A 26,616-nucleotide genomic window follows, 5' to 3' on the forward strand; every position below is an offset into this window, starting at 1 on the left:
TGGTTCCAGTCAGCTTTTTAACTCAGTCTTGGCCAGTTCCTCTCTGGATTGCAGCTTCCTCTCCAAATGGCTTTTGTCCAGGCAGATCTTATAAGCCATCGAGTCCCACCCTCTGCTCAATGCAGGACAGACCTCAAGCATCCGGGATAAGTATCTGTCCAGCTGCTGCTTGAAGACGGCCAGTGAGGGGGAGCCCACCACCTCCTCAGGCAGCTCTGTGATCCCCCCCCCCCAATCTAGCTGGTATCATTTTACACATAGTTTAAATACATTACTCTGGGTCCTATTCTGTGCTGCCAACAGGAACCCTCCTCTAAATGACAGCCTTTTGAATACTTCGAGGGAACCATCAAGTCCCTTCTCAACCTGAATTACCTGCCTTCTGCAGAGGGTTGGACTAGATGACCCAGGAGGTCCTTTCCAACTCTATGATTCTATGGACCTCCTCTTCTCCAGGCTGAACATTCCCTAGTCCCTCAGGTTTTGGGCTGATCCTGTGTTGAGCAGGGGGTTGGACTAGATGGCCTGTATGGCCCCTTCCAACTCTATGATTCTATGATTCTAGGTTTCCTCTTAGGGCTTGGTCCCCGGATCATCCCCCTCTCTCTCACCTGCACCCCCTCAATTTTCTCCCCATCCTTTTTGAACTGAGGCCTCCAGGACTGCACCCAGGACTCACGTGGGGTATCACCAATGTGGCATACAGCGCAACTATGATGTCTTCTGACTGTGATCTGACAGCCCAAGACTGCATTTGCCTTTTTGGCTACCGCCTCACACTGTCTGCTCATCTGTAGCCTACAGGCCAGAAGTTCATGTGCAAGTTTAACCTTTCTGACCATTAATTTCTTTCAGTGATGCAGACATGTTGCGTGTTTGGACCTCCTGATTATTTCCCAGGCGTGCCGGGCCAGGCAAACTCCTCCGGTAGCCTGCTTGCTTAGAGACTGCCAACTCACCTCTGCCTTTCTGCTTTCCAGAGGAGTTCCAGGTGGTTCTCAGGGGAAGTGGCTTCATGCTGGGCAGGACGCACGACAGTGTCATCTGCAGCTACTTTGTGAATGAAACCGTCACGAGTAAGTATCTGTGGTCAGCTCAGTGGAATGTTGCACAGTGGAGTTGGCACGTTGGCGCCTTCACCCCCTTCTGCCTTGCTTCTGGACCCCCTGGTCTTTTCCACATCTCTCTTGCCCATGGCTGGCAGGCTTCTGCAACCGAGCAAGGCAGAGAGAAAGAAATAAATGGGGCAAAAGGAAGAGAGTCTTTAAAGGTTGGATAAACCCTGCACGTTTTGTGTTCAACTTCATCCCCCCCCCCCCCCCCCGAGCCAGGGTGGCTGAGACTGGAATCTTCTAATCCAAAGAGCTGGGTTTGATTCCTCATTCCTCCTCACACGACCAGCTGGTTGACCTTGGGCTCATCACAGTCCTGCAAGAGCCGTCTCACAGAGCATTTCTCTCAGAACTCTCTCAACCTCCCCTATCTCCCAGGGTGTCTGTTGTGGGGAGAGGATGCTTTAGGATGCTTAGGGCTGATCCTGCATTGAGCAGGGGGTTGGACTAGATGGCCGGTATGGCCCCTTCCAACTCTATGGTTCTATGATTCTATAGGAAGGAAAAGGTGATTGTAAGCTGCTTTGAGACTCCTTTGGGCAATGAAAAGCAGGGTATAAAACCCAACTTCTTCTTTTGCACCATTGATTTATTTCGCTTTGGTTTGCCTTGGTGCAGCTCCCCTTTCTTTCCATTGAAGCTGGCAAAGCAGAATGTTGCTGGGAAATGATAGGATTCAGAGCAGGAGGACGGCAGATGCAACCCTTCCCTGCTTCTCTGTTCTAAATGCCGGAAATGAAATCAGATCCAGGGCGCAGCTATAAATTCGTTGGCACTTGCCCTGTACAGTTGTACAGCCGTGTAGACCCTAAACCAGGGGTAGTCAAACTGCGGCCCTCCAGATGTCCATGGACTACAATTCCCAGGAGCCCCCTGCCAGCGAATGCTGGCAGGGGGCTCCTGGGAATTGTAGTCCATGGACATCTGGAGGGCCGCAGTTTGACTACCCCTGCCCTAAACCCTCAGTCTATAGTTAGAGCGGAGGGGGTGGGGAGGGAAATTTCCCTTTTACAGACAATCCCAATGAGAAGAGGCATTCACCTCTGTTTTGGAAAGGACAGCAGAGTTTCCCCTACCTGTTTAGAAGGACAAATGATAGAAGTCGCTTCCATCTTGAACGTAAATCAGAATGCAGTGGAACAGTGTCAGAGAGCGCTATACGCACGAAACAACCCAACCCCGTCCAAGACCAAAACAGCTCTGTTTGGCATAAACGACCTATGACAGTATTTCATTATCACATGCATTGAATGACTCACAGTTTTGATACATGGGCTCTCCGATTACATCCTCCAGTCCCAAAAGGTTATCAAAGTGCACTGTGCATCAAACAAATGGGAAAGTTCGCACACAGAGCTTTTTCAGTAAAAACCAAGAGGCGCTGTCTGTTTGTTGAGTTAACTCTCATCGATATTTTCAAAGCGCTTCCCATTGCGTGAGCCTCCCTTCTTCACAATACACCGTTCCATGGGCAGTTTCTCTCCAAAGGCGTTCATGCAAAAACCGGGCGACAAGAATCTGGTTCTATCTATCCATCTATCCATCTGTCCAACTATCCATCCATCCATCCATCCACCCACCCATCCACCCACCCACCCACCCACCCACCCATCCACCCACCCAACCACCATCTATTGATAGATGGGTCCGTCCGTCCGTCCATCCATCCATCCATCCATCCATCCATCCATCCATCCATCCATCCATCCATCCATCCATCCATCCATCCAGGGGTAGTCAACCTGTGGTCCTCCATATGTTCATGGACTACAATTCCCACGAGCCCCTGCCAGCGTTTGCTGGCAGGGGCTCATGGGAATTGTAGTCCATGAACATATGGAGGACCACAGGTTGACTACCCCTGCCTCCATCCATCCATTCATCCACCCACTCACCCATCAACCATTTATCAATAGATGGATCCATCCATCCATCCAATTAAATTTATAGCCCACCTTCCTCCTAGGACTCAAGGTGGGTTACATATTAATACATCCCCAAAAAACCCAACCCTACAAACAGCATTAATCAAAAAAAAAATACTGAGATGGCAACATCTCTCTTACCTCCCACAGTCATCTAACAAGGCTGTGCTAGATATTACAGTGAAGCCTGAGGGGGGCCCATTGATCTTACTAACCCAGCCTCAACCATAGACCTGGTGGAAGAGCTCGGTTTTAAAGGCCATGTGGAACTTTGCCAGCGCTGTCAGGGCCCTCAGCTCTCCTGGGAGCTCATTCTACCAGGTCGGGGCTAGGACTGAAAAGACCCTGGCCCGGCTCAATGCCAGGCATATCTCTGGGGCTAGATTAATACCCACAGAGTGGATTGCCCTGTGGGGGGCATAAGCAGACAAGATAAGCAAGGCCCAAGCCACAGATGGCCTTAAAGGTCAAAACCAAAGCCTTGAAGTTGATCCGGGCCAGAACTGGTAACAGTGCAGCAGCCTCAGCACGGGTCTGGATGTGGGTCCTCCACAATGAGCCAGATGTACTAATTGGACTGATCCAGCAGGGCTGTTCTTGTGTCCTTATTCTGACTTTAATAACCCAATCAGTTTTTTACCAAGGACACAGTAATGCCTTGAACCAGCCATTTCTACCAATGCTGCCCCACATTGCCCCCCACACGGTCCGAATCCCCCACCCCACTTTGGATACTGGGCACAAGCTGAAGACCGTGACCGGTTGACCTGATTTGCACCCGAGGCATTCTTCTGCAGGGTGCAGATGTCGTCTGTGTGGGTGTCCCTTGAGTATTGCCCTTGGCTGAGTTATTCTTCCGCCCCTCTTAACCTTTTGCAGGGAGGGGGAAGGGGGGGGAAAGAACCCTGTTGCCAAATGGTGGGACGGAAACCTGCCAAAGACAACAGCAGAAGACCAGCCTCCCCTCCCTCGCCCCCTCTCTAAAAAACGAGAGCGTTTAAGACAAAAGCATATGGACGCATGCTAACCCACTCTGTTACTGCTAGCAGCAGATCTGGAGCTAGCAGTTGGTGCAGAATGTACTTGCTCACAAAAGGAAACATTCACGCCTCGTGAGCCTGTTGATTTCCATCTTACAGCCGTTGGTGAAAGGGACCTGGTTTCCTTTATTAAAAGCGGGAGGCAGCCAGAAGGAATGACGGGGACCGCAGTCTTAAGCCGGTCTACTCAGAATCCTACTCAAGGCCGTTCAGCAGGGTTCATTCACAGGAGAGGGTCCTCAGGATGGCTCTGGAAGTTGCCTAAGAGCTGCGGCAATCCGGTGGAAAGAGAGCTGGGAATATTTTATAGCATGAGTGGAAGGGTACCGTAGCCCCTTACCCTAGCCCTTGTGACTCTTCAGGCACCATGCAAAAGCCAGGGTTGTGTAGTACAGGGGTAGTCAACCTGTGGTCCCCCAGATGTCCATGGACTACAGCTCCCATGAGCCCCTGCCAGCGTTTGCTGGCAGGGGCTCATGGGAACTGTAGTCCATGGACATCTGGAGGACCACAGGTTGACTACCCCTGGTGCAGTAGTTAAGAGTGGCAGGCTCCAATCTGGAGAACTGGTTCTGATTCCCCACTCCTGCTCCAGCCATGGAGAGGGGGAGTGGGGAATCAAACCTGGTTCTCCGGAGTCTGTTGTTGCAAAACCGGTCAACCTCCCTTGCATTTTCTCTGCGTGCCTTTTTTCCTAGTATGTTTCGTTATGTGGACTGTTATCTTGAGGATTGGGTGTGTTGTCCTTATTTGGATATCTTTGCAGCACTGGGTTATCGGAGAAACTCTAGAAAGAATGAGTACTTTAAAAAGCAATCCTCTTCTTGCGTATTATTTCTGTAGAAGTATGTGGCCTGGCACAGCAGAGTGGTTAAGGGATTTGTAGTACAACCTTGTTCAGGGATGGGTCAGTTCAAGAGCGTTGAAATCACTGGGCTGAGATTACTCTGCAGGGGATTGACTTGAGAACTGAGGTATGAATTAGAAAAGCCCTGGTTGGCATCCTTGGCAAAAGTGGAAGTTTTCTTCCACCCGAATGGCCCTTCCTCCATTGGAAGTGGCAGAATCCCTTCCCTCCCATGAACTTACTAGGTATCTTTCCCTTTATATCCTGTCTTTCTGCCCTCACAAATGCTGGCAAGGCAGCGAAGGTTTATAACTGTGCATGATGAAGCCAGATCAACCCACTCTGGAAATACGCATCTTTAAAACAAATTAAAAGCAGCCCTTAAATCCATAAAAAGACATATAAACAGCAATTAAAACATAGTTTGGGAAGGAGGGATCACTGGGGGGAATGCCAAACAGAACAAAAGTGTTTACCTGCTGGCGGAGGAAGGCCAGTAAAAGTTAAGGAGGGGGAAGGCCAATCAGAACAAAAAAGTCTTCACCTGATGGCGGAGGAAGGCCAGTAAAAGTTAAGGAGGGGGAAGGCCAATCAGAACAAAAAAGTCTTCACCTGATGGCGGAGGAAGGCCAGTAAAGGTTAAGGAGGGGGAAGGCCAATCAGAACAAAAAAGTCTTCACCTGATGGCGGAGGAAGGCCAATAAAAGTTAAGGACGGGGAAAGCCAATCAGAACAAAAAAGTCTTCACCTGATGGCGGAGGAAGGCCAATAAAAGTTAAGGAGGGGGAAGGCCAATCAGAACAAAAAAGTCTTCACCTGATGGCGGAGGAAGGCCAATAAAGGTTAAGGAGGGGGAAGGCCAATCAGAACAAAAAAGTCTTCACCTGATGGCGGAGGAAGGCCAGTAAAGGTTAAGGAGGGGGAAGGCCAATCAGAACAAAAAAGTCTTCACCTGATGGCGGAGGAAGGCCAATAAAAGTTAAGGAGGGGGAAGGCCAATCAGAACAAAAAAGTCTTCACCTGATGGCGGAGGAAGGCCAGTAAAGGTTAAGGAGGGGGAAGGCCAATCAGAACAAAAAAGTCTTCACCTGATGGCGGAGGAAGGCCAATAAAAGTTAAGGAGGGGGAAGGCCAATCAGAACAAAAAAGTCCACCTGATGGCGGAGGAAGGCCAATAAAGGTTAAGGAGGGGGAAGGCCAATCAGAACAAAAAAGTCTTCACCTGATGGCGGAGGAAGGCCAGTAAAGGTTAAGGAGGGGGAAGGCCAATCAGAACAAAAAAGTCTTCACCTGATGGCGGAGGAAGGCCAATAAAAGTTAAGGAGGGGGAAGGCCAATCAGAACAAAAAAGTCTTCACCTGATGGCGGAGGAAGGCCAGTAAAGGTTAAGGAGGGGGAAGGCCAATCAGAACAAAAAAGTCTTCACCTGATGGCGGAGGAAGGCCAATAAAAGTTAAGGAGGGGGAAGGCCAATCAGAACAAAAAAGTCTTCACCTGATGGCGGAGGAAGGCCAGTAAAGGTTAAGGAGGGGGAAGGCCAATCAGAACAAAAAAGTCTTCACCTGATGGCGGAGGAAGGCCAATAAAAGTTAAGGAGGGGGAAGGCCAATCAGAACAAAAAAGTCTTCACCTGATGGCGGAGGAAGGCCAGTAAAGGTTAAGGAGGGGGAAGGCCAATCAGAACAAAAAAGTCTTCACCTGATGGCGGAGGAAGGCCAATAAAAGTTAATGGAGAAAAGACCAAACAGAACAAAAAAGTGTTTTCCAGCGGTAGAGGGACACATCTGACTTTCCCTGGGGAGAGAATTCCAGGGTCTTGGTGCCATGACGGAGAAGGCCCTCTCCCACAGTGCCAATTGCCTAATATCAGAAGGCAGACCCCTCCCCGAAGATGGCCATTCTCTCTCACCCGCTGCTTCCCCACTGCACTCTGGGCCCTATAGTTGTTATTAGTAGGGCTTACGAGATAACATATGCTAAGCGTAGGGAAAGAGGTACATGGCTCCGAGCCCATTGATTTCACAGAATTCGAAGGATGAGAATTTCACTGTTTGAGCAGGTAGCATTGTTCAAAATCAACTTTGCAAGCCATGCTGAGAGCCCTGGGAAGCTGTATCCTACCCGTGGCTTTGGAAGTGGACAGTGAGTTGGCCGTGTGCTCGCAATGCCAGTTCTTTTATTATTATTATTATTATTATTTCTTAATTTTGTTTTCTTAATGATTATACAAATTAAAACATGCCTTTAGACTACATTTAAACGAAACATCTGTAAACAGCCCGTGGCGCCACGGGCGCCACGGACTGTATAAAGGAGTAAGGGGTAGTGGGGAGGAGTTAGGGCGGGACCGGTCCGGGATAAAAACTCGGGGGGGGGCCAATCAGGAGCCGCGAAGCGGCTCCTGATTGGCCCCTCCGAGTGTCAATCCCGCCCCAAGCAGACAATGGGGAGCCGCGCGAAGCGCGGCTCCCCATTGCCTGCTTCACTCGCTCGGAAAATGGCGGCCCGCCTGGTGAGAGCCTCGGCTGTGGGGTGGGCCAGGAAGCCTTCTCTCGGCCGGCGGAGCGGCCTCGCAGCGTTGTGGACGCTGCGAGCCCGCTCCGCGGACCGAGAGAAGGCTCCAGAGAGCCTCGGGGGGGTGGATGGGTGGCGGGGGGGGAAGGGAAGCCTTCTGCCGCCGGCCGCAGCGGCCTCACAGCGTCGTAGACGCTGTGAGCCCGCTGCGGCCGGCGGCAGAAGGCTCCAGAGAGCCTCGGGGGGGTGGATGGGTGGGGGGGGGGAAGGGAAGCCTCCGATTCCCAGCCCCAGCAACTGCGAGCCGCGCGCAGCGCGGCTCGCAGTTGCTCCCGGCCTGACGAGACTCCAGCCGGCGAGAAGCTGAAGAGAAAAAAAAAACACCCCTGTAGGGAAAAAAAAAACACCCCTGTAGGAGCCTTTCGCAGCTCCAAGCCGGCACGCCCACGAGAGCCAGCAGAAAAACATTAACCCTGTAGGAGCCTTTCGCAGCCCCAAGCCGAGAGCCAGCAGAAAAAAAAACCCTGTAGGAGCCTTTCGCAGCCCCAAGCCGAGAGCCAGCAGAAAAAAAACCCTGTAGGAGCCTTTAGCAGCTCCAAGCCCACGAGAGCCAGCAGAAAAACATTAACCCTGTAGGAGCCTTTCGCAGCCCCAAGCCGAGAGCCAGCAGAGAAAAAAACCCTGTAGGAGCCTTTCGCAGCCCCAAGCCGAGAGCCAGCAGAAAAAAAAACCCTGTAGGAGCCTTTAGCAGCTCCAAGCCGGCACGCCCACGAGAGCCAGCAGAAAAACATTAACCCTGTAGGAGCCTTTCGCAGCCCCAAGCCGAGAGCCAGCAGAGAAAAAAACCCTGTAGGAGCCTTTCGCAGCCCCAAGCCGAGAGCCAGCAGAAAAAAAACCCTGTAGGAGCCTTTAGCAGCTCCAAGCCGGCACGCCCACGAGAGCCAGCAGAAAAACATTAACCCTGTAGGAGCCTTTCGCAGCCCCAAGCCGAGAGCCAGCAGAAAAAAAAACCCTGTAGGAGCCTTTCGCAGCCCCAAGCCGAGAGCCTGCAGAAAAAAAAACCCTGTAGGAGCCTTTCGCAGCCCCAAGCCGGCACGCCCACGAGAGCCAGCAGAAAAACATTAACCCTGTAGGAGCCTTTCGCAGCCCCAAGCCGAGAGCCAGCAGAAAAAAAACCCTGTAGGAGCCTTTCGCAGCCCCAAGCCGAGAGCCAGCAGAAAAAAAAACCCTGTAGGAGCCTTTCGCAGCCCCAAGCCGAGAGCCAGCAGAAAAAAAACCCTGTAGGAGCCTTTAGCAGCTCCAAGCCGGCACGCCCACGAGAGCCAGCAGAAAAACATTAACCCTGTAGGAGCCTTTCGCAGCCCCAAGCCGAGAGCCAGCAGAGAAAAAAACCCTGTAGGAGCCTTTCGCAGCCCCAAGCCGAGAGCCAGCAGAAAAAAAACCCTGTAGGAGCCTTTAGCAGCTCCAAGCCGGCACGCCCACGAGAGCCAGCAGAAAAACATTAACCCTGTAGGAGCCTTTCGCAGCCCCAAGCCGAGAGCCAGCAGAAAAAAAAACCCTGTAGGAGCCTTTCGCAGCCCCAAGCCGAGAGCCTGCAGAAAAAAAAACCCTGTAGGAGCCTTTCGCAGCCCCAAGCCGGCACGCCCACGAGAGCCAGCAGAAAAACATTAACCCTGTAGGAGCCTTTCGCAGCCCCAAGCCGAGAGCCAGCAGAAAAAAAACCCTGTAGGAGCCTTTCGCAGCCCCAAGCCGAGAGCCAGCAGAAAAAAAAACCCTGTAGGAGCCTTTCGCAGCCCCAAGCCGAGAGCCAGCAGAAAAAAAAACCCTGTAGGAGCCTTTCGCAGCCCCAAGCCGAGAGCCAGCAGAAAAAAAAACCCTGTAGGAGCCTTTCGCAGCCCCAAGCCGGCACGCCCACGAGAGCCAGCAGAAAAACATTAACCCTGTAGGAGCCTTTCGCAGCCCCAAGCCGAGAGCCAGCAGAAAAAAAACCCTGTAGGAGCCTTTCGCAGCCCCAAGCCGGCACGCCCACGAGAGCCAGCAGAAAAACATTAACCCTGTAGGAGCCTTTCGCAGCTCCAAGCCGAGAGCCAGCAGAAAAAAAACCCTGTAGGAGCCTTTCGCAGCCCCAAGCCGAGAGCCAGCAGAAAAAAAAACCCTGTAGGAGCCTTTCGCAGCCCCAAGCCGAGAGCCAGCAGAAAAAAAAACCCTGTAGGAGCCTTTCGCAGCTCCAAGCCGAGAGCCAGCAGAAAAAAAAACCCTGTAGGAGCCTTTCGCAGCCCCAAGCCGAGAGCCAGCAGAAAAAAAACCCTGTAGGAGCCTTTAGCAGCTCCAAGCCCACGAGAGCCAGCAGAAAAACATTAACCCTGTAGGAGCCTTTCGCAGCCCCAAGCCGAGAGCCAGCAGAAAAAAAAACCCTGTAGGAGCCTTTCGCAGCCCCAAGCCGAGAGCCAGCAGAAAAAAAAACCCTGTAGGAGCCTTTCGCAGCCCCAAGCCGAGAGCCAGCAGAAAAAAAAACCCTGTAGGAGCCTTTCGCAGCCCCAAGCCGAGAGCCAGCAGAAAAAAAAACCCTGTAGGAGCCTTTCGCAGCCCCAAGCCGAGAGCCAGCAGAAAAAAAAACCCTGTAGGAGCCTTTCGCAGCTCCAAGCCGAGAGCCAGCAGAAAAAAAAACCCTGTAGGAGCCTTTCGCAGCCCCAAGCCGAGAGCCAGCAGAAAAAAAAACCCTGTAGGAGCCTTTAGCAGCTCCAAGCCCACGAGAGCCAGCAGAAAAACATTAACCCTGTAGGAGCCTTTCGCAGCCCCAAGCCGAGAGCCAGCAGAAAAAAAAACCCTGTAGGAGCCTTTCGCAGCCCCAAGCCGAGAGCCAGCAGAAAAAAAAACCCTGTAGGAGCCTTTCGCAGCCCCAAGCCGAGAGCCAGCAGAAAAAAAAACCCTGTAGGAGCCTTTCGCAGCCCCAAGCCGAGAGCCAGCAGAAAAAAAAACCCTGTAGGAGCCTTTCGCAGCCCCAAGCCGAGAGCCAGCAGAAAAAAAAATCCTGTAGGAGCCTTTCGCAGCTCCAAGCCGAGAGCCAGCAGAAAAAAAACCCTGTAGGAGCCTTTCGCAGCCCCAAGCCCAGGAGAGCCAGCAGAAAAACATTAACCCTGTAGGAGCCTTTCGCAGCTCCAAGCCGAGAGCCAGCAGAAAAAAAACCCTGTAGGAGCCTTTCGCAGCCCCAAGCCGAGAGCCAGCAGAAAAAAAAACCCTGTAGGAGCCTTTCGCAGCCCCAACCCGAGAGCCAGCAGAAAAAAAAACCCTGTAGGAGCCTTTCGCAGCTCCAAGCCGAGAGCCAGCAGGAAAAAAACCCGGTAGGAGCCTTTCGCCGCTTCAAGCCGGCGCCCTGGGAGCCCCGGCAGCCGCCCACAGCACAGCTGCTGGGTGCTCCCTGCCCTCATGGCCCCAGAACACAATGGAGCCGCCGGGAAAGCCGCAGAAGAACAAAAAAATGCAGAGGAGCCGCCACAGCCCAGCGCACCACACCTGGGACTCCCGCCTCCTCTTTCAGGTAGCCTGTCCCTCGCTCTGTCCCTCGCCTGCCGCTCGCTCTGGTCCCCACCTGCTAGCGCCCATTGTCTTCTTCATACAATGGGCTTTTTTACTAGTATTAAATATCACTTGGAGTCTTCAATTCATTTCAGTTCATAGACTCCCACCATTTTATCCTTTTAACCCGCTGAGTTCATGCTTGGTCGTAGTATGGAAGAGATTCTTCTAAGTCGGGTACTGGGTATCTTTTGGTTTCCTTTTCGCTTGTGTATCGTCTTTCCTTCTTAGAAGAAGATAGTCGGGAAATGCCCTTGCTGCCTGGCAACCGTCCTGTTCCATACTTGATACTGGTGTTGCTCCCAGTGATCTCGACAAGAGGAAGAGAGAAAAAGAGAAGCCAGATTGGGTTCATTCATCTTTGCCTTGCCAGTTGTAAAGCATTCCGGGTCAGCAAGCCTGGCCCAAGGGCTGCTGTTCTGAGTGCAGGGCCTTCCTCGCCCCTCAGGTAGTAGAGATGGGTGGGTGGGTTTCCGCCATGTCCATAATTTGTATGCTTTTTAATGCAGTTTTAATTGGGGTTTTTATATTGGAAATTGTAGCCCGCCACAAGCCAGCTTTGGAAGTGGCAGGAAATAAATTGAATAATAATTAAAAATAATAATAAAAATAATCTGGAATCTACTACCTGTAGTTTGTAATAGTTTAATGCAGTGGTCCCCAACCTTTTTGAGGCTGGGGACCGGCAGGGCAACTGCCCGCCCTGTCTTGGGTATGGGAGTGGGATTTCAGTCTTGGGTATGGGAGTGATGATATCTCTGGAAGTCTACCCAGACGAGAAATGGAAGACCCCTTTCTCATGGGCCAGAGGTTTACTTCTTACTGGGAGCAGTGCCCTCTATCAACATTATTATTATTATTATTATTATTATTATTATTATTATTATTATTATTATTATTATTATTATTATTATTATTATTATTATTCGATTTATTTCCTGCCATTCCCTACAGGCTCCTGGCGGGTAACAATAGTCTTAAAATCCCCCATTAAACCCCCGTTAAAAGACTATAAAAATACCCAACACGGAGGAAAATACCACTCTACTGCTGCATTCTAACAGGCTTAGAAATACATTTCTTTTAAAAAGTTGAAATCTGCTACATTCCCTATGCAAAACCTGTTTCTGCGGAGGTATGGAGCAGCCCCGACCGCTAAATGCCAGGCAAGGGTCGTCCCCCTGACCTTTGCCCTGTCATCTTCAAGGTGCAGCTTCTCATCTGGCGAAATCACGCAGTGCCTTAAGATTGTGCGATGCTTTGTTTTTCAGATGTAAAGCCCATAAAGGTGGAATCTAATTATATGCTCTGCCCAGCACCCGTTCTAAATGAAGTTGGCGAGTAAGTATTTGAAACCCAGCGACTACGCTGGCCCACGTTAATGTGTGATGAGAGACCTCCAAACAGGGCTGTGAGCAATTACCTAAAAAAATCCAAGCTCTTGCCAGCCCGAACTAACTGTACCTAGAGGAGGATGCCTGGTGTGTGTCTGCATGAGTCTCTGGTCAGACGTCTATCCATCCCCACTGAGATGTGTGTGTATGCGATTTTGTTTACCCCTGTGTCTCATTCGGTGTTACTGGGTCACTTTGCATGAGTGTCTGTTGCGCTAGTAAGATCAGGGGTAGTCAACCTGTGGTCCTCCAGATGTCCATGGACTACAATTCCCATGAGCCCCTGCCAGCTGGCAGGGGCTCATGGGAATTGTAGTCCATGGACATCTGGAGGACCACAGGTTGACTACCCCTGAGTGAGAAGACATGCTAAAAGGAATGTGTAGAATATTATTGTAGGATGTCTAGTGAGGTCCATGGGGTAAGGTATCAGATTATAACCAGGGGGACCCAGGTACAAATCCCCACTTGGCCATGAAGTGTACCTTGGGGCCTTAGGTTATGCATGAGCTGTTAGCATGTCCTACCTCCTGGGACTGTGAAGATAAAAGGAACTGGGTTTGCTATCCTGAGCACCTGAGGGAAAGGGAGAGATCAAAATATAATATCTCGATAAAACCATCATTTACTGAGGGGGTGAAGCCTTTTTGGGTGGTGGGTGGTGGCGAAGATTTGTCCAGGTGTGACCACCAACCACCAGACCCCACGCCTCAAAGGACACTGTTGTAGATGATGAAGAAGAAGAGTTGGGTTTTAGACCCTGCTTTTCCCTGCCTTGAGTCTCAAAGCAGCTTACAGTCGCCTTCCCTTTCCTCTCCCTACAAAAGACACCCTGTGAGGGAGGTGAGGCTGAGAGAGCCCTTATATTACTGAACAAGAAGAAGAGTTGGTTCTTAGATGCTGCTTTTCTCTACCCGAAGGAGTCTCAAAGCAGCTTACATTCGCCTTCCCTTTCCTCTCCCTACAACAGACACCCTGGGAGGGGGGTGAGGCTGAGACAGCCCTGAGATTCCTGCTTGGCCAGAACAGCTTTATTAGTGTTGTAGCAAGCCCAAAGTCACCCATCTGGCTGGGTGGAGGAGGAGGAGGAGCGAGGAATCAAACTCGGCTCGCCAGGTTAGAAGTCGGCGCTCCATCCCTCTCCCATGAGCATACCAACTGTAACAAACATGGCTGGATGCTGATGCCTGTAACTTTCTTGATAAAAATGGCTCACCTCTGCTTTCAGGAGCTTGAAAAATGCTAACTAGCCATCTTGTAAACTTAAGTCATTGGCTTGCTGGCTACTTTTCTTGCTGAGACGCCAAGCTGAGACAAAACTAGAAAAATTGCAACAACGAAAACCGGTATAGGACATACTATCCACGCTGCAAAAACTAGATTGTTAAACAGGCAGACTTAGATCTTGAGAGGAGGAACTGACCCCCTCCCCAAGCTCTTCCTGCCCACTTCCTTTGTGCAAATCCTCTAGAGCAGGGGTAGTCAACCTGTGGTCCTCCAGATGTCCATGGACTACAATTCCCATGAGCTCATGGGAATTGTAGTCCATGGACATCTGGAGGACCACAGGTTGACTACCCCTGCTCTAGAGAAATTCACTGTATTGGAAATGAGCTTTAAATAGTCAAGTGTGACGGGACAGATTTGAACGGTGCCTTCCAAATGAATCGTCAGCCAGTTCATTTAACCCTGGGAAATTCTGGCTTCTTTTTAAGCTGTGCTCAAATTAGCTATTTTATTTTTTTTTGCACACGCACAACAATATAGGGCATGCGATACGCTTTCTCCTGGATTGTCTTGGGGCTTGTGGTTAAGCATGCTCGGTTATCACCGACACTTGAGAGCTATTATAAAAATCATGCGTCAAGATAGATAGTCTTGCTCAGCGTGTGGCAACAAATCCAGGCACCAGTACTGCATCTGAGGCAGAATTCTCACAGCACAGCTCGAAAGATGGCCCAGGCCTCATTCGTAGTGTCACCGGTCCTGGCCAAAGTTCACGTCTGTAGATTCTGCAGCTAATCCCTCCTTTAATTTCTCCTACATTCCCCAGTGCCTTGGGCTTTTGGGATCACTTTTGTTTAGGCTTAGTTTCTTGGGTACTTGGGGAAGATGTCCTCCCGCTTAAATCTGCTCCGGGAAGGAGAACTCATGTGGCTGTTGAAAGAGGCAGAAGGCAGCATGAAAAGAATTTCAGGGTCACTTGATCCTTGGAGGAGGGTAATGGTTCTGTCAGAGAGTCTTCTAGCATTTCGGGACCACGACTGAGACAGCCTTCTCCCAAATTGCCATGTGGCTAATCTCAGAAAGCTGGAACATACAAAGCAGAGGCGATGACCATAGACGTCGAGCGGGTTCATAAGGGAGTACAGGCCTACAAAAGGAGAGGAGAAGGCGGTACACATTTTCCAGGTCCTGGTGAGGTATCTGCATATTTGTAATGGGCTAAGCAGATTTGGATAGATAACGATTGTGCTGAGTCGAACGGATAATTTGGTTGCATCTTTGGCTTTCTGCGAGTAGAATCATAGAATCATAGAATCATAGAGTTGGAACGGGCCATACAGGCCATCTAGTCCAACCCCCTGCTCAACGCAGGATGAGCCCTAAGCATCCTAAAGCATCCAAGAAAAGTGTGTATCCAACCTTTGCTTGAAGACTGCCAGTACCACGACTGAGACCGCCTTAACCTCCAGCTGCCAATACAAAACCATCAATACCAGGGGTAGTCAAACTGCGGCCCTCCAGATGTCCATGGACTACAATTCCCAGGAGCCCCCTGCCAGCGTTCGCTGGCAGGGGGCTCCTGGGAATTGTAGTCCATGGACATCTGGAGGGCCGCAGTTTGACTACCCCTGATCAATACGATCAGATGCTTCTGAAGTCCCAAATGTTCCTTCCGTAGGCCCAGAGCAGAGGGAAGGCATCATGAGGCCGAAGTTTAGGTGATGCATTAAGAAGAGGTAGCGGAATCCAAATTAGGTAATATTACTTAGCACTGGGTTCCCAAGATTTTTCAGGCAGCCACCCATTCGGCTCCCAGGCCACCCCTCTAGGGCCTCCTGAGATACGAACGCCCGCCTCTTTCCTAGTGTTAGGCCTACTGCAAATTCAAAACACATTAATTTGTGTACACTTTATTTGTTGTTGTTGTGTAGCAGCCATATTTAAGTCTGGGAACAATATATATATATATAAGTTCTTTGTAAAAGTCATTTGTAAAAGTCACTTTGGATCCTCATTGGGGAAAAAACAATCGAGGAAAGAATGTGTGTGTGTGAGAGAGAGAGAGAGAGAGAGAAGAAGAAGAAGTAGAGTTAGTTCTTATATGCCGCTTTTCCCTACCCGAAGGAGGCTCAAAGCGGCTTACAGTCGCCTTCCCTTTCCTCCCCCCACAACAGACACCCTGTGAGGTGGGTGAGGCTGAGAGAGCCCTGATATCACTGTTCGGTCAGAACAGTTTTCTCAGTGCCGTGGCGAGCCCAAGGTCACCCAGCTGGCTGCATGTGGGGGAGCAGGGAATCGAACCCGGCGTGCCAGATTAGAAGTCCCTACTCCTAACCACTACAGCGAACTTGCTCTCCTAGAGCAGCAAGCAATGGAAAATCTGGTGGCCAAGAGCAAGCAGGAGTAGGCTTTTCTAGCCTCCCAAAGATGTTTTGGGGACAGGTTGCCAATCCTGGGTTAGGAAATCCCTGGAGATTTGGGGTGGAACCTGAGAAGTGCAGAGTCTGGGGAGGGGAAGGAGCTCAGCAGGAATAGTATCCCACCCCCGCCCACCTTCTGAAGCTGTCGTTGTCTTCAGGAAACCTAAGCAGGGTTGACCTTGGTCAGCAGTGGGATGGGAGACCCCCAAGGAAGTTCAGGGTCATTACTGCCCAGAGGCAGGCAAGAGCAAGCCACCTTGGAAAGTCTCTCGCTAGGGAAGGGTTAATACTTCCTCACTGCTCCCCTGGATTCTTCTACCCCTCCTGGCAGGTGGGGTGGGGAGTACCACCCACTTTGGGAACTGCTGGTTTCAAAGAAAAGCCTCAGACCTCTGAAACAACCCAGCCATGCAACAGATGACCTCAAGGTTGGCTCCTTCTCCTCTTTTTCAACCCTTGAGATGATTCTTCGGCGCACCCTGCCAAATGGACACGCACAGTGTGCAGAATATTTATCGCTGTGTTTAAACCTCGGTGCAAATGACCCAAACGCACTGCATTTTTATCCTACTGGGAGGTGCCTGCTGGGTCTGTGAAATGTCACCGCGGCAGGCGAGATATCAAAAAATGCAAAGCTGTTGACCGCTGAATGTTTTTTGGGGACACTTCCTTGCAGAAAAGTGATCTCTAATGCCGGTTGTTTTTCATACTGGCATTAATGTGCCCCAATTCTGCTTGGAATGTATGCTGGACTTCCCAATCTCCCTTTGGGGGACGGAGCTTAAAAACGACAAGTGTTTTTTGGCATAGACGTAAGCAGGGTGCAGGACTCTGGGAGACTGACAGCTCAGAAAGCCAGTCCACGGAGCTGAAATTCTGGCGCTCCATCAGCAAGGCTCGTGCCATTGACCCCGATTTCCCGTTAATTCTCATTGAGTGGAACGAACTTGGGTTGCTAGCTGGGCAACTGTCAGCCGAGCTTGCCTCTCCCCTTCCCCTGTGGCATTTCGAACATTGCAGAGAAGTAGTTTATCGGCAAGCTGCTTTTACAGCCCCGAAAGCCGTGAGGAATTTCAGGCATGTGAAGGAGACAAGAAACAGGGCCCATCGCTGGTCAGCGCAAGCCTGCTGACAAGGGGAAGGCAACACACTGTTAGAATAAATCGGTACGGCTGGCAAAGCACCGGTTTCCATTGGACGGGAACTCCAGGGGCATATTTCTGTCGAGGGTGCCAATGTCATGAACCAGGCAGAAGACACCTCTGCAAAGTCACTAGGATAATCACTCCCTCGAGACAACGGTTGTAGTGAAATCCAAAAGGAATCTTTATTCAGGAGACTAAGGCAAACGGGCATCAACAGGGAAAATGTAACAGTTCTCAAGGGAGCAAGCGGGAACACTCTTTGATCTAAAAGTTGCAAGAGTTGAGACTTTGCAGAGTCCGGCAAGGTCAGGAAGTGATAAGGGTGAACTGGCGGAGAGACGCTTTGGAATGCAAAGGGAGCCGGGAAGCCAGCAGGGGATTTATGAGTTTATGACCACAAAGGAACCGAAGGGGCCAACAATCCAATTCACGAAAGAGATGCATGTAAACAACTGTCAGCTGCTTTACCACTGTCTGTCCCTGTTATACAACTGACGATCCATGCCATAGGACTGGACTCGGGGTTTTGAGTTGGGTGCAAGTTCTGAAATAATTATAGACACCCAGTCTGCTTCTGGATCGGGTTCAGAGTTTTGGGGCTATGTGTGGCCTGGGTCCCACTTGTCTGGGGGACCACTTGTCTGCTTGTGTCCCCCGCAGAGGCTTGCACTCTGTGAGTATGAATGTGCCAGTTGTCCTGGGTCACCGGGACATTCGCCTGGCCTCGACCAGGGCCGGGGCCTTTTTGGCCCTGGCCCTGGCTTGGTGGAGTGAACTCCTAGAGGGGCTGGGAGCCCTGATGGAGCTTGTTAGGTTCCACGGGGCCTGCGGGACAGAGCTCTTCCCCCAGGGGAATTGTAGTCCATGGACATCTGGAGGACCACAGGTGGACTACCCCTGCTCTATGGGCAAAACAGCCTGCCGCTTCCTGCTGTGAAGCAACATGGGTGACAGCTCTGCTGTTACTACTCTGAGCTGATTTTGAAATCACATTTTTTTATTAGTGAGTCCCAGCAGCATCCGGCTTAAGAGGACTGGAGGCGGGCTGTCAGGATGCATGAAGCAGACACAGCCAAGACGTAACTTGGGCAAGGAGGACGCAGAGGAGCCGGTGTGCTGCTGAAAAAGTTTGTCCTCCTGGGGAGGTCAGATGAAGCCGGTCTCACCCAAACCGCTTCCTGGGGGCGGTTGGCATGGGATGACCCAGTTCTCCCCCCTCCTCACGTCCTTTTTTTCGACACTCCCCATCCCCTCCATAAATCTAAGCCATCTTTTAAATCCTCTCATTCTTGTTTTCCTTTGCACAAGTTCAAACGTCTTCAAATCTTCTTTGTTTTCTTCCTGTTGAGCAAAAAACAGGGGTTTTTTTTGCATCCTGGTTTTTTTACTACCAGGAGGAGCCTCAGCAAACGAAGATTAAAGGAAGCTGGCTTTAAAAGGGGGTTAGACTGATGCCTGGAGCAAAGGACTATCAGGAATTACTACATCTGTGGCTCTCCCCTACAAAACACCCCTACTGAGTGACACCTAGTCCAGAGATTTTGGGGGCAGTGAATACCTGGAGGCTGCTATGGCTTAAGGCTGCTAATTTGTCACTTATATTTTTATTTTGTTTTATGTTGTTAATGTCAATGTACTGTATTGGTTTTTTAATTTACTGTTCATTTTAATCCATCTTCTACACCACCCTGAGCCATATTGGGAGGGCATTATAGAAACGTATTAATAATAATAGCTGGGGGTTTATACCCCACTTTTTACTAACCGAAGGAGTCTCAAAGTGGCTCAGAATCACCTACCCTTCCTCTCCCCACAACAGACACCCTGTGAGTTAGGTGGACCTGAGAGAGCTCTGAGAGAACTGGGACTGGCTACAGGTCACCTAGCTGACTACATGTGGAGAAGGAGGAGGAGAAGGAGGAGTGGGGAATCAAACTCAGTTCTCCAGAATAGAGGATGCTGCTCTTTGTCACTGCGCCCAACTGCTCTCAGGCAGAATTCAGGCAGAATGCTGGTAGAGATATTTTTGGGCAACATCATAAGGAAATGAGGAGTAACCTTTTGGCCATGAGCCAGCAGCTCATGGCATCTTTTAACTCCCCCTCCCCCCAGCCTCTAAGAAGGTGCTTGTGAAGGACTCCGAAATATCTGAGCTCCCCAAAACTCAACACTGCAGTGCACAAATTGGGAGTGGTGCTGACGTCCTGTAAAGCAGGGGTAGTCAACCTGTGGCCCTCCAGATGCTCATGGACTACAATTCCCATGAGCCCCTGCCAGCATTTGCTCCCTTCGAAGATCTTACTTTCATTTTCTTCCTGGAAGGAGAAAGAAAGGGGTGGGGGTGGGGGTGGGGGTGAGGGAAAAGGAGCTGGCTTTCAAGGTGACGGGTGCTGAGTGTGTTTGCCTAATTAACTTTTGGCTAAGGACTCGGGACCATTAAGAAGCTAGTTAGTACACGTTTGGAACAAACACATCTGGTCCCACAATGACTGGCAGTTGTGCCTGGGTCCGGGCGACAGATGTGCGAATGGTTCCCCCTGTCCTCTCCTTTCAATAATTAACGGCATGCTGGTGGACCGGCCCTCCACGCCAGCTGCAGCGGTCTCCGAGCTGTTATCTGCGGACATGTTCCCTGACTCATTAGTCCGCTCCATCTCGTGCGGCCTCTCCTCCTTTGCCGTCCGACAATTGTGCTCCCTCTAGGCGGGGCTGGAGTGCCTGCATGGGGGAAATCACGTTCTTTGAAATAACTCTGGACTCTTCCCTCCTTGGGCTTGACCAGGCGGTCGGAGGGAGGAATATAGAGCAGGCCACCCAGGTGGCGAAAGAGAGCCCAGTGTCCCCTGGACGGAGGGAGATGGATGACTTCTGCCTCACAAAGGGTGTTTGCGCTCACCCCTCTCCCAGATGTTTCATTATTTGAAGGGGCTGGGATGGGGTTGGAAACATCCTTCTTTTGAAAGCGCCTGCATCTTGCCTCGAGGCTTGTTTCTTTGGTTGATGTATGGCCACCCGGCCGGGAACAGCTGGGGAATTCTTGTGAATGGCAGCGGGGTGGCCCAGCGAGAGAGAACGCCCCTCTCCCCGTGAGCTAAAACTGGCAAAGAGGATGCTTTACAGCAGTGGCTCTCAACCTTCCTGATGCCGCGACCCTTTAATACAGTTCCGCATGTGATGGTGACCCCCAACTATAAAATTAGGTCCCGACCCCCAGCTTGAGACCCAGTCCTTTACAACAGGGGTAGTCAACCTGTGGTCCTCCAGATGTTTATGGACTACAATTCCCATGAGCCCCTGCCAGCAAATGCTGGCAGGGGCTCATGGGAATTGTAGTCCATGAACATCTGGAGGACCACAGGTTGACTACCCCTGCTTTACAACATCTCCACCAGCACATAGATTTATCCGGCGTTCACCTTGGAAGTTGTGGCCTGATTCTTGATGGGCTGGTTGATGGAGGTTATCTGTAGTCCCCCTTTCTCACCTGGACTCGAGGTGGATTACGCAGAGCGAGTTGATACCGTTGAAGGACGGTGTGTTGAGTGAACAGAGCAATAGGAGCAGGGATGTAGAACCAATTGGAAGTCTTGAGAATGGAACTGAAACCAAGCGTGGTGCCGTGGTTAAGAGCAGCGGCTTCTAATCTGGAGAGCTGGATTTGATCCCCTGCTCCTCGTTCGCACGCAGCCAGCTGGGTGACCTTGGGCTAGTCACAGACCTGATAGTGCTGTTTTCACAAAGAAGTAGAGTCAGAAGGTCTCTCATCCGCACCAATCTCACTGGGTGTCTTTTGTGGGTAGAGGAAAGGAAGGTGATAGTAAGCTGCTTTGAGGCTCCTTCAGACAGTGAAAAGCGGGGTATAAACCCAGTTTTGGTGTAGTGGTTAGGAGTGCGGACTTCTAATCTGGCAAGCCGGGTTCGATTCTGCACTCCCCCACATGCAGCCAGTTGGGTGACCTTGGGCTGGCCACGGCACTGATAAAGCTGTTCTGACCTAGCAGTGATATCAGGGCTCTCTCAGCCTCACCCACCTCACAGGGTGTCTGTTGTGGGGAGAGGAAAGGGAAGGCGACTGTAAGCCACTTTGAGACTCCATCAGGTAGAGAAAAGCAGCCTATAAGAACCAACTCTTCTTCTGTTCTGAGCAGTAATATCAGGGCTCTCCCAGCCTCACCTCTCTCACAGGGTGTCTGTTGTGGGGAGAGGAAAGGGAAGATTAAATGGTGCAAAATTCCATAGTTGGATCCTAGTTTCAGCAAGCTGTGCACAGGCCGGAGTCCCTAATAATTTCTCTAGTTAACTTTGTGCATCGATTGCCTGGGTAGAAAAGCTCTCTGGAATAGAAAGCCAAGTGAGCCAAGTGAGTGGGAGGCTTCCTGAACTCCTCAGGAAGGCCATTGCACAAGCCGGGGGCCACCATGGAGAAGGGCACGTCTATGGGCGTTTGGCTAGAAGGGACAAGAGCACAAGATGGGGACCGCCACTTGCCAGCTTGTTCAGTTCCTCGTTTCCACAAAAAAAAAGCGAGTTCATAATTTAAGGATTGAATTTGCCCAGCCCAAATTACTGAGTGAGGACTTCAGAATCGGCTACTTATCTCTGAACTGTGTCCGCTCCATAATGAACACCGAGGCAGCTGCCGGGGGCTTTTTCTGGTCTTCTGTGCTGCGTCTGCAACATTCCCCCCCCCTTCCCTTTTTCATTTTTGTGAGACGGTCAACAATAGCGCAGCTGTCCTTCCCCCTAGTTGAGCTCTCAAACCTGCAATTTGGCAAGGAGGAGAGAACAAATTGGATAAATACCAGTCTGCGTGTTGCGGAGGCAAGGAAAACAGGACTGAAATGAACCCTGCAACTTGTTTGATAGAAATGATTTAAGCAGGCATATGGTCGAGCTGAGCGTGCTTTCAGAAACATTGGCCTGCCTCCTTTTGAGAAAAGTTATTTATTTATTCCAGGAAAGATCCAAAGGAGGCAGTGGGCTACTATGGCTCCTGAAGTTACTTGCAAAGGCCTTAGTTCTTGAGGGGTGGGTATTTTGGAGCAGGGTGGGCGGGGCTCTCATCTCCCCCCAAAAGAGCATGGTTGTTGTTGTTGTTATGTGCGAAGTCGTGTCCGACCCATCGCGACCCCATGGACAATGATCCTCCAGGCCTTCCTGTCCTCTACCATACCCCGAAGTCCATGGTTAACCTGGAGCTAAGTTTGCATAGCTGCCATTTCCCAGCAAATTCAGGGCGTTGGTTTTAAACTTTGAGGCCATGTGCAGTCTGGGCCCTGCGTGTCTTAGGGCCACCTCTCCCGATATACCTCCAGATGAACTCTAAGATCTACAAATATGAATATACTGGTCGTCCCTGGCCCTAAAAGAGTGCAAGCAGGGTCAGGGTCTTTTTGGCCCTGGGCCCAGCCTGGCGGAATACGCTGCTCGCAGAGACAATCAAAGGTTCACAGCGTCTGCAAAATGGCAAATATTCCACCGTGCATGTGGCTGAGGTCAGGACACACAGATGAACTGTAGACCCCCCCCCCTGGACACCCCCACGTCACCCGGATATACTGAGATGATGCATTGGGATGGAGTTTTTACTATGATTTATAATTATAGTTTTTTATATTTCCGATATTAATGCTGTTGCAGAAGAATATGTTGTACACCACCCCAAGCTGGATACAGAGAGGAGCGTGCCTCATGGCTTAAGTGCCACTCAGTGCTTAACACCCACTCAGGGTAGCTGTCCCACCCCGGAGTGCTTCCTCCAACCGGTTTGCCTTTCTGTCCAGCAGCCAGCCAATTGCCTTCCGTCCCCCACCCCTGACCATCCCCATCTCCTTCCATTTCCCTCTGAGGCTGATTCTGCGAAGGTTCAAGGGGGTGGCAGGTTACAGTAGATGAGCAATTGGGATGTGAAATGTCCTGCATAGTGCAGGGGGTTGGACTAGATGACCCATGAGGTCCCTTCCATTATTCTATGAGGCTCGGAGGCTGCAGATCCCTGCCACTTGAGAGCTGCCCCTGCCGGTGAGCTCCCAAACAGCTGCCTGCAGGTTTTCCAGGTCCTGGGGGGAGGGGGAGGCTGTCCGCAGAGTTCTTCCACACACCCCCCAATCTAGCACCTGCTGTATTCCTGAACACATGGGCTTTGCCACTAGTATAGTAATAATAAATCTGCTATTTCCGCTTTGAACGTTGCTCTCGAGCTGTGCTCTCATGCTGTGCTGAATTAATGTGGGACATGAATTAAGATGGGAACATGAAGTCCCCAAACTGGTCTGACTGAAAGAACAGAACATCGGCAAGGCAGTCTCTTCAAAATTACTAGGGCTTCTTTCACATGCAATTCACATGAAAGCCCAGTAGTGATGTCACCGTGTCGAGCAGCACTCTAGGAATTTCCCAAATCTCTATATTAAAGACCATAGATATTCAGGGAATTCCTTGAGTGTCACTCAGCGTGGTGACATCACTTCCAGTGTGGTGACTTCACCATGCCCCATCTCCAAATGTCTCTGCCTCTCTGTTTTGTTGCCTCTGTAGAGGTCCTTTCTTTTTGAACTGCAGATAGACAAAGAGCAGGCTTTCTCAGCCAGGGTTTCATCAACACCTGGGGTTTCTTGATGGCCCTGGAAGGGCTTCTTGAATGGGTGGAAGTTAATTCATTTTAAATATATTTTTAAAATTTGTTTCATAGACTCATAGAATCACAGAATCATAGAGTTGGAAGGGGCCATACAGGCCATCTAGTCCAACCCCCTGCTCAATGCAGGATCAGCCCTAAGCATCCTAAAGCATCCAAGAAAAGTGTGTATCCAACCTTTGCCCGAAGACTGCCAGTGAGGGGGAGCTCACCACCTCCTTAGGCAGCCTATTCCACTGCTGAACTACTCTGACTGTGAATTTTTTTCCCCTGATATCTAGCCTATATCGTTGTACTTGTAGTTTAAACCCATTACTGCGTGTCCTCTCCTCTGCAGCCAATGGGAACAGCATCCTGCCCTCCTGTTTAACATTCATCAACCGATATTGACCACATATGGTGATAGCAACCTATTCCCTCCTCCCCAAATGCCCAATGATGGGGATTGGAAGGGGAGGAGCCCCAGGTGGGCGTGTCCACAGCTATGCTTCTCTACCATATTCTGCACAATTGCACCACATCTTGGGTTTCTCAAAGCCTGAAGAACATTTCAGGGGTTTCTCAATGGTAAAAAAAATAGAGAAGGGCTGCCATAGAGAAATAAGACAGACATGTGTGCAACAAATACCATCCTTATCTCAGGCATCGGAAGTGTGAACCCTAGTCCATGAAAACTTACTCCGGCACAATTTTTGTAGAATTGTTAAGGTACCACCAGTCCCCTGTTTATTTTTGCTGGAACGTTCTAACACAGCCCTTCTGGAATTATCATGTTGCGCTAGTAGCTTCTTGGGGCGGAGAGAAACTTTGGGGGAGAATGGTTGAGCCTTCTACCCCAACGCCGCGGCCCTGATCCACATGCCTCTCCATGGAGCCGCATTTTAAGAATGGGGTACAAATTGGGATCTCTGACCCAGCATCCCGTGAAACTTGACCCCAATTTGCAAGGCGGTAGTTCAGTATCAATGGGCTGAAAGGCCAGTTTTCAATGGCAGAGTGATGGATCACAAGGCAGTCTAATTGCCTGCAGTATGTATTCGCCGGACTTAGCTGGGCCTCCAAACAACCCTCCAGCTGCATGAATGATTCATGTTGTAGCCTGTGGTTCCCATGCAATATGTTCCTCGTTTTCCCATGATAATTGAATAAAATAAAGCGGTGTGTGTGTTTGTGTGTGTGCATCGCCTAATTCTATCCATTTTTACAATCTCTGAAATTGAACCCCCCCCACCCAAATCCTGAAGCTGCCTCTCCCTATCGGAGCAAACTTTTTATTTTAAAATAATAATAATAAATAAATAAATGAGAAGCTGGCCCTCCACTTCCAAACACCTCTTCAGTCGCTATCCTTTTAATAACTTTTTGAGCAGTTGCCAGTTTAATCTTCGTTGCGTGGGAATTGGAGGTGAATTATTTATCGCTTCCCGCAAATGTCTTTCACGGCTTTTATTTAATTTTTTTTTCCACCTAAAGAGAGAGAGAGGGGGGGGGGATCATAAACGGCAGCCTTTTACTGGAGGCTCGTAAAGAAAGGAGCAAATGAGTACTTTGCAAATCGGTGACTGTGGACAGAAATGTCAGCTGTATTTCATAAAAGGGGGGGGGGACGCCTGTCTTAGGCCAAAGATGGGTTGACGTGTGTCAAGAGGCCACCTTCTTCTCCTGTACGAAGCATTAAACACACACGCAAAATGCTGAAAAAATAAAGGATGGTTAGATGCTTATTGATAGTGGCCACTGATTGTGCTTGCTAAGGGCTTATCCTGAATCAGGACTCACCAAAGTTTGAAGTCCCAGAAGCCAAATCCGTAATCAGCTGTGGAGTACATCAATAATATATTTAGAAGAAGAGGAGGAAGAGTTGGTTTTATACCCTGCTTTTCACTACAGTCTCAAAGCAGTTTACAGTCACCGCTGCCTCGGCTCATGAAGGACTCATGACCACTGGCTCCACCCACGGAGGCCGTGCGGCCACTCCTTCCACCCACAGAGGCTTCACAGCGGCCACTCTGGCTGCAGCCTTGGCCTCTTCCACCAGCCATCCTCGTCTCTTCTAGCGCTCCCTGGGGTTTCAGGCGGCACATCAAAACCTTCACCTCTTCCTCTTTATGATGCTGGTGGCCAGCAACACCACCTTGGAAGCCATCTTGGATTGCTATGGCAACTTGGTGCCTAAACACTGTCTCCCCGTCCCCAATATGTAGACCAGGGGTAGTCAAACTGCGGCCCTCCAGATGTCCATGGACTACAATTCCCAAGGGAATTCTCATGGGAATTGTAGTCCATGGACATCTGGAGGGCCGCAGTTTGACTACCCCTGATGTAGACAGTACTTATTTTATCCTTCCTCATTCCTAATGAACTGGCTATTTCTGCCAACTTTGGGGGAATATGTCATCGTTCCATGGCATTTTCCCTCCATGCCGGGGCATTTCACGGCAGCTTTTGAGACTTCTGAAGTCCCAGTCAGTGTATCTCCTCCCCTGCCCGGTTTCTCCATCTTGCGGTGCTTATTTAAATTAACGTGAAGCGTGCCACGGCTCCACTCCAAGGAGATCATCAAAACAAATAAAAAGAGTCAGTCGTATCTTTCAAACATGACATTTCCAGAGATGATATGGGTTGGGGTGTGTGTGTGTGTGGGGTGGGGAAGCCGAGCCGATGTTTATTTTTGTGAAGAGGTTTCACATGGCTTCACTCCTCGGTGTTCAGCGTCTTCTCTGTCAATCTCACATGTCTTCTCCTCCTCGCAGCTGTAGATCCAAAGAAGGAAATCTTT

General features: G+C 50.4%; 1 protein-coding gene across 2 annotated transcripts in view; it reads left to right on the plus strand.

The window, feature by feature from the left end:
• ANTXR2 (ANTXR cell adhesion molecule 2) overlaps positions 1–26,616 on the plus strand; it is a 136,295-nt gene that overhangs the window by 46,707 nt on the left and 62,972 nt on the right. For both annotated transcript variants that reach the window (XM_077301081.1, XM_077301082.1), the window contains exons 9-10: positions 981–1,076; positions 12,286–12,355. In XM_077301081.1, the coding sequence (XP_077157196.1) occupies positions 981–1,076; positions 12,286–12,355 (166 nt within the window). The remainder of the gene's footprint in view (positions 1–980; positions 1,077–12,285; positions 12,356–26,616) is intronic.

The sequence above is a fragment of the Paroedura picta genome, chromosome 10 (assembly GCF_049243985.1).
Source record: "Paroedura picta isolate Pp20150507F chromosome 10, Ppicta_v3.0, whole genome shotgun sequence".
NCBI lineage: Eukaryota > Metazoa > Chordata > Lepidosauria > Squamata > Gekkonidae > Paroedura > Paroedura picta.